The following is a 12,123-nucleotide window of genomic DNA, read 5'->3' on the forward strand; positions in this document are numbered from 1 at the left end:
GAGCGAGCGTGGGTCCAGGTTTGCATGTGACGTCAGGGCCCGGTGACGTCAGAGCCCGTGTCTGTGTGTTGCTCTTCCCACAGGCTCTTCGGCCAGAAGTTATTAGTCAGCTCGGGACGAGGCAGTTTCCCATTCCATTTCCTCATCTGTAGGCTTCTGCCTTAAGCCTCCTGTATGGTGGATATTCTACCCCATCCTTCTTTCTTGGGTGATATGGGGGATCATTCAAAAAGTAAGTGCTGGATGTTTATCTTACAAGTTTTTCGTCATTGCACAAGTTTGAATATCGTTTATGCAAAATTAGTTTGAAGTAACACCGTTTTGCAAACAGTGCTGACATGTATTATGTCAAAAGCATTAGGTTAATACAATTTTGGCTATAATTGTTTTCCTAAATGAAAAAAAAATGAAATTAAATAAAATGACTTTTATTACAAATAAACTATTATAATGAAATCAAACAGAAAGAATAGACATTTTCTGGTCTAACGACATTCAAAACGAGGATGCATGCATGAAACATGAGCTCTGATGTATAATTTTGTGTATATTTACACGACGCTGTTTTGCGGGATTGAATAGGGGTGCAGTCGGTGGACACTAATCCCTGCTTTCCGTATCCAGAGAAGTCTGGGATCGCCATGTGTGTAGGCTGTGGAAGTCAGATCCACGATCAGTACATCCTGCGAGTGTCCCCGGACCTGGAGTGGCACGCAGCCTGTCTGAAGTGCGCAGAGTGCAGTCAGTATCTGGACGAGACCTGCACTTGCTTTGTCCGAGACGGAAAGACTTATTGCAAGAGAGATTACGTACGGTACGAGTCACCCTGTATTTGTGATTTCACGGCTTTGGAATTTCGTCGAGGCCCTCTTTTTCACAGATTCTTGACCCAAACAGATCTAGAGATAGCTATGGGAAAGCTCTGCAATAGCGTTTTTACTATTAACTAACTAATAAAAATTCGGTGTTGCGTAGGTAAAAGTATAGCCTATATATTACAATTATATTATTGGCTATGCTATAGTAGGCTATAGGCTACTATTTAATATCATTGTAAAAATAATTGCTAAGATATTTATCGGAAATTGACATTCCTTTTCAGCAAAATTTCTTGTAAATATTTCATGGCTTGACTGTTTGGTTAACATATTACAGCCATGTTTGATTTAGGCTTGCCATGCTTGTTCTCTATAGTCCCGGTGTTTGTTCAGTTTTGTTTTAAAGTTTGCTTTGTAAAGAAATATAATTCCGTTGGTAATACTTTATGTAAAGCCTGTAAGGGTATTCTCGATTATGTAATATAATGTGTTCATTTTTATAATCTACACCTTATTATAAGACATCGTCAAACACTTCTCTTTAAAATATATTTGCGCCCAGAAATAAATGCGTAATTTTGCTTATACGAATATTTATGAAATAATAAATGCATGTTTTATAATGCGTATCCTACTATTGCTTTTATAAGGCATAAAATGCTTTAAAGAAAATAGTTATCGTTGTGTTCATCGTCCGTGTTTCTCGGCCTCGTAATATAAAGCTGAAGTGGGATGAGCGGTTTTGCAAACGGACACTAAAATTAGAAAAGGTTTCTTCTGGAAATTGCAGGTTATTCGGGATCAAATGCGCCAAATGTAACATCGGTTTCTGCAGCAGTGACCTGGTGATGAGGGCCCGGGATAACGTCTATCACATGGAGTGTTTCAGATGCTCGGTGTGCAGCAGGCATCTGCTCCCGGGAGATGAGTTCTCTCTGCGGGACGAGGAGCTGCTCTGCCGCGCGGACCACGGGCTGCTGATGGAGCGCGCTGCAGCCGGAAGCCCCATCAGTCCCGGACACATTCACCCCAACAGGCCCCTGCACATCCCAGGTAGCAGTAATAATACTAGGCTATTATTTAACCAAATGTATCATAATAATGATAATAATTACAGTGCCTAAGTAACACTTCATATTGGGGAAATCGGAATTAGCTACATAATCGGGGGCTGTAGTGGGCTAATATATTATTACAATAATAATATTAGGATATATATCACATCTATATGTAATAATATATATTTGAAATAACAATAACAATGTCGTTGTTATTATATGCCTTGTCGTTGTGAATTAATCTAATTACTAGCAGTGTGATATTCTTGTGAAGAATCAGCTTGTGAAGCTGTGTGTACAGACTGGACCGAGCAGCTTGTTCTGTGCCTGCAGGCCAGATTGAAGATATTTGTTTTCAATCCCTGATGGCAGACTTGTAAACTATCTGAGACTATGTGAGGATATTCTTGATTGATTCAACATGACCAGAAATTAATCTGGAAACGGTTATTGGTACAATGGTTTGAAATGATGGCCTTAGCGTTTAACTATTGAACAGCGTTTTTCTTGGTTATTCGTGTTTTAATAAAAATTCTATATCAAGAGCTCTGTTATTATATATACACAGACTTTTTAGTGTTGGACTATTAGCGTGGTAAGATATCAGATCGCATATCTGTAAAGAAAATACCAATATTTTCGTTAAATATGCCTACATTATTGATTAGGAGTCAAATTAAAATTTAGAGCTAAAGCTGCCTTTAGATGATCTGACTAAAATAACCCGTGTAAATGTTGAACTGTCTAATGCGTTGATATCTGGCTGATTTAAAGCTTAAACATGAAACCATTCGAATATTCTGTCCGATTATGTGTCACTACTTAACCTTCTTATTACTCAGCATTATGGTGCACTTATTGCATGTTATAGCTATTTTTATATCCTATGTCGACCCTTGAATGTTTTGCCCATACAGTAAAGTTGAGAGCCCTGTGGTGTTTTGACTGACACACACTTGGCTACAGACCGATGTGTGTATGCACAATTTAACCTCCGAGGCTAAGCGTGCTCTTCTGCCGTGTCTGAATAATGAAATGACCTCTTTAAGCCGAAAAGTGATTTATACGCCTTTTATTCGCAGAACCTGTACCAGTCCGACAGCCACCTCACCGGAATCACGTTCATAAGCAGTCTGAGAAGACCACGCGCGTGCGGACAGTATTAAACGAGAAGCAGCTTCACACTCTCCGGACGTGTTATAACGCGAACCCGCGACCGGACGCGCTGATGAAAGAACAGCTCGTGGAGATGACCGGCCTGAGCCCACGCGTCATACGAGTGTGGTTTCAAAACAAACGCTGCAAAGACAAGAAGAGGTCCATTCTTATGAAACAACTCCAGCAACAGCAGCACAGCGACAAAACGGTAAATCTATCTATCTCTCTTTAGTTGTTCATAATAGGCTATCTACTTTACAAATGAGATTGACTATATTATTGCACATTATGAACATCTATGAAATTCCCCCAAAGTATGTTTACTATTTGAAAACTGAAATGCGATATGTATGTGCTCTACCTTTCTGCAGAATCTTCAGGGTCTCACGGGGACGCCTCTGGTGGCAGGCAGCCCGATTAGACATGACACCACAGTGCAGGGAAATCCTGTCGAGGTTCAGACCTATCAGCCCCCGTGGAAAGCCTTAAGCGAATTCGCCTTACAGAGTGACCTGGACCAGCCTGCTTTCCAACAGCTGGTGAGGACTGCCACCCCCCAACAGTTACATTATGTCTACAAGGCCTACCATCTTCTTTAAATCAAAATGATCAAATTAAACGTTTTCAAAACCATACATTGGACTGTGGATTGTTATGTTGGATTTAATGGGCGTTAGCCAACATTCGGCAGTTATTTAGTCAATTTAGCTCAATTTCAAGCAAGCATGGTATTGTAGCCTAATTTATTTATTTTTACAAGAAGAAATACATATGACTAAATATGGCCTATCCGTTTAACATGGGTTTAAAACGTTTTAGGCTACTTAAGTTACTTTCAAGTTTGAAAAGAGTGTTTTCAGTTAGGCCTATATCGGACGATACATCGACAAAATCTAGTTTAATTATTTATTACTTTAAGAGAGAAAAAACGATAGTATTTAAAACGATAACTGACTCTTTTTTTTGTTGTTTTGTATTCTGTAAGTACGCGAAAATAGGCTAGGATCTTTGCGAACAAATGGCGCGAAGTTTCCAACGGAATTTTCTTTGAAAATTTGAGCCCACACTTGTACAGTAATTCGGACACTTGTCACTATCTGTACCCTACTGTCTGTTATTTGACAGCATGTCAAAGTAGTGTAGGCTTTTGTAAATGTCTTTTGCAAATCGTATGTAAAACTGAAATTTAATCCCTATTCTCAAATCTCTTTCGTTTTTATAGGTGTCATTTTCCGAGTCGGGTTCGCTGGGTAACTCGTCTGGTAGTGATGTGACCTCTCTGTCGTCGCAGTTACCCGACACCCCCAACAGCATGGTGCCCAGTCCCGTGGAGACGTGAGAGCCCACCGGAGGACTCCCGCCCCAGCATGCCCTCACCCGCCCTGCATGAAGACCCATCACCTCACCGCCTCGCACGGAAAAGGGATTAACCGAGATGGATTTAAACCGTTTGCCAAACGGAGGAGCCCGTGCAAGCGACTTTGGGGTTTACAGACGTGTTACAAAACTGTTTTTTAAAGCATTGGGACCGTAATTCGAGGACGTCCTGCGGAATATGAACATATTATTTTGGTTTTGATTATGGACCACTGTCATCATTACGAAACAACAGTCTTAACAGTGTTTATTCAAGACCATCCTTGTGTAGCTGTATCAAGTGGTATTTTCCTTGTAAGACAAAAATACTTTTTTGTCTTAATGCGCATGATCTCCGAAGATGTATAAAAACTTGAGCTGTAAAATATTTTATCGTAAAGAATGGAGGAAAGATTGTATAAACTTCGCGATTTTAAAAAAGTAAGTTATTGTTATTTATTGTGAGGACAACCGTCCATACCAAAAACTGAGAAATTAACGAAATAAACGACTTTAAATGCTGTTCATGTCTGAATAAGCCTGCATGCAAAAACAACCATATCATGTTACCTTTACATATCTTTTTAGACACTTTAGTTAAAGGTATTGGTTACTGGACTGGGAATAATTGTCCAAAGATCTGAAAAAGAGCAACGTGAACAGAATTAAATAGTGAAAGAACTTTCAGTGTCGTGACATCTGAATTTATTCTGACAAGAATTTGGAAATTTTATTTTGTATTTAGCTTTTTCATCCAGCTATACAGACGTGCGTTATTAGTAAACATATATATATATATATATATATATATATATATATATATATATATATATACAGTTATACATATAATATATATATTACAATAGGCCTAGTTAGGTTAAACTATACCTTTCCTTTTTGAGATGATAGATATAGAGACGAAATATTTTGTAATACTGAATATAAAAAACGAATTATGAATTTCGTCTTTGATTTGGGAATACACTTCTAATTCTGCCTTTTCGAATTATATATGGAACCTTTAAGACTATTGAGCAGCAAAATGACGTTTTCGTAAAAGTGATAATAAAGACACATTCACATATCGAGGCCATAACTTGATCACATTCAACTCTGAACGGAGGCTACAAATGAATATCTATCTATCTATCTATCTATGAAGCTGTGGGGATCGGCGGTCGATTATCTGCGCTCGGTATCACCTGCAAATGATCCAATGATTGGAAGCACAACAAACCCGAGGCCACCTTTCTCTTAACTGGACTCCCTCACGGCAAACGCACCCTAGCATGCCCAGGGTTTATTTTCATTCTGAGGCAGCAGGTAGCCGCAGGACACCAGAAGATCTGACCATAATCACTGCGGGCCATTGTGGCAAGATAATCCCGGTGTGTCAGATAACAAACTCTCTGAAGGATAGGCGGTTGTAAGATAGCGCTATCCTAGTCATTTCTGTTGCCTCAGTTATTTTTCTGCAATTAGGCTAATTCAGGCATCCAAACGTTGTAATGCTTACAATTCGAATCTAGTTTTTGTTTTTAATAAATGTTTGACTTTTAAGAGCCTTGGATTTTAGTCCATGTATATTTAGACACAGCAAATAAGTGGATTTAGTTAATATCTGGATTTATTTCTTCCTGAAAAAAGAACAACATTATTGATGATATTATTTATCATAATACATTATTTATCATTATTTATCCCGCACTACCTGAGTTTTGTCCAATCAAATTGTCTCTAAAATGACAATGCCCCTCCCTCCATCAACGCCTGAAAAGAACTAGAATGTAGCCTAATCATTCAGATATGCCTACTTCTCCATATATTATGCAAAAAACAGTATGCTTTTAACAGTGACGACCTTTAATGTCCGCTCTTTTTTCAACTGTTAGGCTACCAAGAAAGAATATGTGGTTACAAATGTGGGTAAATAACACCCGGTGTACGAATTTTCACAGAACATTGCTAACATGACGTGTGTAGTACGTCATTATGTCCATAAACACATACATAGAACGTTCTTTAATTATAAGTTCATCTTTAGTAGCTACATCTGAAAAAAGGGGGAATTATTTCCGACAGATTTTTTCCAGATGCGTTCCAAAACAAGCCATTCCACGTGTCCCTTTCAAGCCTCCTGTTTTAATAGGAAATAGGTCAACGATAGTTCCTCGATATTAAGATGTCCAGGAAATACACATTCAAATCTGAAATCCTGCATGGAGGTGTTGAGTTCTTTTTTTTTTTTTTTTAAATCTTAACAGCAAAATCGTACATCGATTAAATATAATATTTACACAGGTTAATCCAGTGTATTTCCATAGACTTTTTTTTAAACATCTAGGCCTATTTAACAAGTTATAAACACCTTTCCACTGCACAGAGAAAAAAAACTTAAGCTTATACCTTAAAAACATTAGGCTAACACTATTATTTTGCTGTCTTGTAACAGGTTAACAGTACTTCCTTCAGAAAATGCGAATTGAACTATAATTAGATGTCAAATTTCCAATCTTAGATAATTATTAATTGCTAAACCGTGTTCAGATCTTATCCGGATTACAGCCCATTAAATCGACTCAACTAAAAAGATTCTGATTAAATACCTCTTTGTGAATGACTAGAAAGTTGCTTTAGGGAGAAATAACGATTCAGATGTCATGTCCAGAGGTCAAGAGCCGCATCTTGGTTCAAATTCCGCCACTAATTTAATCATTTAGGCTTAATTAAATAAATGCATATTTAGCCTATCCAAGTTCATGTTTGTATAAAACCAATCTTGAAATTCTTTGCAAATTACACCTCTGTCCTTGTGTGTCACTCCAATTTGAAAAGTCAAAGTACTTAGCTAACCCTTAGTTTATAAATCTAAAAACCAACCCATATTCGACTCTTAAAGCTGAACACATGCCCCTTTATGGAAATATCGTGTGTTAGTTCATATAGTCTATATTCATGTTTAAATTATTCCTTACTATTAATTTTGAATACTGTCACAACAGACAAGCTCAAACCTTGAAATATAACAAAATAATCTCCAAATGTCTTGGATGCTGACAACAGGCAAGAAATGTCAAGCATATTCGGGGCTTTTCTTCAACCATATTTAGTATTTGCCTGTTAAAAAATAATATTTATTGACCTAAAACATAAATTTCGTATATAAGAGCTCGTAAAATTGAAAGGTAGGCAACACGAAAGTCAACTTGGGGGAAGTGGAAAAATGACAAAGGTAGGCTACTTAAGAAAGAAAAATAATACTGAGTTTGACTTAGACTGCATAAAATGCTGCAAATTAATTCTCGGCATTCATGAACACAAATCTATTTTTCACACAATCGGTTTAACGACTTTAACATTTAAATGAAGAAGCAAAGAACAACTTAACTATTTAAATAAAATCTCGAAACGCTTTTCCATCAATTAAAACCAGGAATGATGTCAAGAATTGTTTGAAATTTGCCATTACATAAGATTTTTAATTTACACATTTTTCAACACGGTGAAAAGCGTCAATTTGTCGAAAATGGCACCGTTAATCTGTATTTCATAGAATGGAGCGGTTGTTGATATGCATTTAAAAATAGATAGATAGATTTGGAACGTCATCCTAAAACACGTTTCAGACGCATTTCTCAGTCATTTCAGACGCATTTTCTCAGTCAGAAAATAAGAGAAGTGTTTAAGACATTCGGTCTCTAAAAACATGAACGCCGAGGATTCATTAACAGACAGCGTTCTTCTGTTCGAGTTCACCACAGTCTGCCAAAAACACGAGAACGTCAAGATCCCGACGGTTGTGGAACCGCAAACAGAACGGTCAATAAAAACAGCTCCCACTCGAGGGGTCACAATCACACCCGCTTCGTGTTTAGTGCCCGCCAAACTAGATATCACATCAAATACATCCACTTTAAAAGTAATATACTTCAAAGTTTCAAACAATCAAGTGACCTAAATGTATAAACATAAGTTTTTTTTTCACATTTGGAGCAGAAGTGATGGTCTTCTGAAGCTGGAGGTGGGTCTGATCCAGTCACACTGAGAGGCGCGTGGAGCTGCGGATACTCACACAGGTACAGAAGAGCCTACAGGCGGAGTGTGTGTGTGTGTGTGTGTGTGTGTGAGAGAGAGGGAGAAGGACTGGACGGGTGCCCCAGGGCCAGAAGGACGCTGGTTAGGAGGCCACAACCCTTTTACAATCCGTTTAACCCACAGTGCTGGTTCAAGCTCTGCACTGCGTTCCCCATGTTACTTGTTTTATGGAGACGTTCCTATAGCTATATAATACAGCAAATAACCTTAATCTCCAGTATGCTTAAACTACATCATATACTGCATGGCAGTACTGTAAAATGTTAATAATATATATATATTGCTGAATTTACAGCGGGGTCCAAACATCTGAGACCATGTTGAATGTCAGTGATTTAAAATGTAATGTAAATATTAAAAAACTAAAATCTCAAAAACACAATTTCTATGAAATATTTCAGTTTCTGTTGGTCAGCAATAACATAAATGAAAGTTTCTCAGACTTTGAAAATTATATATTCAAATAATCCAAACCATCTTCTGGTAAACAATATTTCAAAGAAAGCAAGTTATAATAAAAGAACTCCAAGATTGTGCAGGGTTACATATTTTATTAAACTCGTCCATTTCTTAAATTAAACTTAAGTGCATTAACAAAGGGAAAACGTGTAGAATAGCTTTACTGTGTATTAATTACAGTATATAAAAAAAAGTGAACAAGAAAACAAATCACAACAACAAAACTATTAAAAATCATGATATCAGCTACAAGAAGATATCTTCCTCTTTATGCACAGACACAAACTGGAACAAGAAAACCAACGAACGAGGTAACTCGTCACTTTCCCGAAATTAAACAACCGCTTTCCGTTTATTCTGCATCATTCCCCAATATCTTTTTATTTACAGAACACAAACTCAAACTTAATTATACTTAGAAAAAAAAAAAAAAAACTTTTGAAAGCTTAGAAACAGATTTGCTCTTTTTGTGAAACACAAGATCACTATGAATGTGTCCAAAAATGCATGCAAGGTAAAATCCTGTAAATTAAATTGTAAACATTGTATTGCTTATAAATACATGTGAGAAGTCAGTTGGATTTCAGTGTGCGCTAATACATGTTAACTTATAGTTACTAAATGACTACTAGGAATGCTTCACTACTGAATGACAGGTTGGATGATGGTCTGATCATTCGTACCCTAAACTCCTCTAGCACAGCTTTGCACTGCAAATGTACATTTCGACTTATCGCCAGTGTGTGTGTGTGTGTGTGATGTGCTCTTGTAAATGACTGCAGTGCACTCGTTCGCTCACTCCTCCTGCTTCTTGAGGAAGAACTGAAGTGCAGCGTCCCACTGGTCTCTGGGGAAGCGGTTGGAGAGCTCGCAGTAGTCCAGAGGAGCCCAGCCCTTCTCTGATGGGGAAAGATCAGAGGAAGTAACGCATTAAATCAATGCCAGAGAAGATCTTTTTTTGTGAGCAATAAAGACATTGATTTTAACTAACGCACTTTAGAATGGAATACGTAGATTTCTGGATCCATCTGACAATCGGAAACATTTACAATCCCATTTAAAACTTATATTTAACACTTTCTCTGCACTGAGAATCCTTTAGCTACTTTGGTGTTCCCATTCAACTAGCATTTTTAGGTAAAAGAAAGTGCAGGTCCAAAATGACTGGAAGGCAACATGAGGGCTTGGAAGCAGCAAAGATTTAAGCAAAGATAAACCAATGCAAGAGAGCAAATATTCTTGTTTTTTTTCTTTCTCAAAAAAGTTAAATATAGACCTTACCTGGATGTGAAGCTTTGCAGTCTGATTTGTTCTCATTGGTAGCACAGTCCTAGATTACACAAAGTCAACAGATTAGATTTTTTATTCCATTTGGTCCCGTAGATAATTCTTCTATCCTACCTAAATATGCACAGCAACTATAAGTAAACCATATATTTGTATTTAATAAACATTCAGCTTGTGAAGTGCCTAGTGGTGCAGGAATACATCTCTTTTAAAATTTTTGCGTTTTGGATGAAGTGGAAAAAGTTTTGTCAGTGTCTTTCCGCTGTTTGAACAGGCTGACGATTCCCTGTCCTTGTCAGAGTTGGAGCTAATCTCTGTGAAAGTAATGGCAGAGGTGCTGTGGTGTGGAGAGGGCTGGCAGGAACAAGATGAAGGGAGAGGGTGTTTACAGGAGGCTCAAGTAGTGGCAGGTAAATCCACTCAAACAGATAGAGGAAACCATCCATTTGAGCAAAGGAAGCTGCTTCTTTTAGGGGGTGGTGGGGCACTAGCAACAAAAAGGTCATAGGTTCGATTCCCAGGGAATAGACCAATAACTTGCATTTAAAATAATACATTTTCATGTAAATTGTTCATGGTTTACTAAATCATGCAATGCATCATAGATCAACATTTTGGGCATGATTTGAACCGATTCGATTCCAGTTAAATTACAATAACAATTTATAATCGTGATACAATAAATTATTTTAACATATTAGAAAAATGATACACTACACTTTTAAAATGTCTAACACATGCACTGTATTTATTTGATTTTAGTAAACAAACATTAACATATGTCATTGCTCCATTAAGTAATGCTTATGGCATAAAAATGTATTCTAACGCAGATAAATACAGACAACAAAAAGCTGTATATTTGCTCAACTGTAAACTGAAACAATGTGTTGGATGAACCAATAACGTTATTTTGGAGCGGGACTGTTTGTTTGACCAATGGAAGACCTGTTCATTTTTGCCAGTCAGTATGGTTTTGCTAGTGGCACAGAAATTACAAACTTCAAAAGTACAGAATTTCCTTTTTATTTTTAAGTTGTGGATAAAGTTGCTAAAACTAGAAAAAAAAACTTTTGATTTTGATCACAATTTGTGATTTTAAATGAGAAAATCTACATATTGGAAATGAGATTGTGAATAACGCAGCGTTTCAATCCCTTGAGTTTTGAGATTTATTTATTTGAGAGTTGTTTTGCAGTTTTATATCACTGTTGAACTGAATAGCCTTTATAGCTGTAATACATAGTTGGTGGATATGTTCGTGAAACAAAGTCTGAATTGCACATAAATGATGGTGTGAAGGCCGAGTGATTTACCTGTATGAAGGTGGCCAGCAGCACACAGCTCATTTCCTGTTGCAGGATGACCTTGTTCTGCAGGTTATTGTAGCAGGCGCAGATGAGCGAGGGGAAGAGCACTTTGATGAGTCGCGGGTGGCTGAAATACTGGAACGGCAGTTGACACAGTTTCTGCAACACGCTGGGCTGGCGGCCTGACTGCACAATCACCTGGAACACACACCGTGACAGCGCGCACACACACACACACACGCAACCAGTGAGGCCACAGCCAGCTGTAAATCAACCCGCCCCTCACTGTCCGTCCCACACGTAAATCTGCCACTAAAACAACACACAAACAGCCATTAAGAGGAGAAATAGAGGGCAGTGCCTCCCAGCGCACAATTACACTCCATAAAACACAGACAGGGATGCCTCATCCACTACTGCTCAGCATGTACGCTGAACACACACAGGTTCTGATTTGCCCCATGGGAGGACATACTCGAGCTCCGTTCCAAAACCTAGTGAGCTGCCTTGCTTCCCAGTTAGCATGTTGCTGTAACCCCTCGGGTTTTACACAACAATACTCGCTACAAGCTGGTTTCAAGC

General features: G+C 38.0%; 2 protein-coding genes across 10 annotated transcripts in view; one reads left to right on the forward strand and one right to left on the reverse strand.

Moving 5' to 3' along the window:
- Positions 1-33: 33 nt before the first annotated feature.
- On the forward strand, positions 34-4,913 carry LOC113067031 (insulin gene enhancer protein isl-2a). Of its 5 annotated transcripts, none has more exons than XM_026239229.1 (6): positions 34-232; positions 583-814; positions 1,609-1,874; positions 2,959-3,242; positions 3,406-3,573; positions 4,257-4,913. In XM_026239229.1, exons 1-6 carry the CDS (start codon positions 175-177, stop codon positions 4,371-4,373), a joined length of 1,125 nt encoding a protein of 374 aa, XP_026095014.1. In that variant the 5' UTR covers positions 34-174; the 3' UTR covers positions 4,374-4,913. The 5 variants fall into 5 exon arrangements, with proteins under 5 accessions (XP_026095014.1, XP_026095015.1, XP_026095017.1 ...); XM_026239230.1 differs by having other exon boundaries at positions 1,609-1,871; positions 4,257-4,373; XM_026239232.1 differs by having other exon boundaries at positions 1,654-1,874; positions 4,257-4,373.
- A 4,108-nt stretch (positions 4,914-9,021) lies between these two features.
- LOC113067034 (S phase cyclin A-associated protein in the endoplasmic reticulum-like) overlaps positions 9,022-12,123 on the reverse strand; it is a 109,349-nt gene continuing 106,247 nt past the window's right edge. For all 5 annotated transcript variants that reach the window (XM_026239237.1, XM_026239236.1, XM_026239239.1 and 2 more), the window contains 3 exons: positions 11,548-11,739; positions 10,226-10,274; positions 9,022-9,843 (listed from right to left, as the gene is read on the reverse strand). In XM_026239237.1, coding sequence (XP_026095022.1) covers positions 9,740-9,843; positions 10,226-10,274; positions 11,548-11,739 — 345 coding nt within the window. In that variant the 3' untranslated portion in view covers positions 9,022-9,739. The remainder of the gene's footprint in view (positions 9,844-10,225; positions 10,275-11,547; positions 11,740-12,123) is intronic.

This window comes from Carassius auratus, chromosome 50 (assembly GCF_003368295.1).
Source record: "Carassius auratus strain Wakin chromosome 50, ASM336829v1, whole genome shotgun sequence".
Taxonomy (NCBI): domain Eukaryota; kingdom Metazoa; phylum Chordata; class Actinopteri; order Cypriniformes; family Cyprinidae; genus Carassius; species Carassius auratus.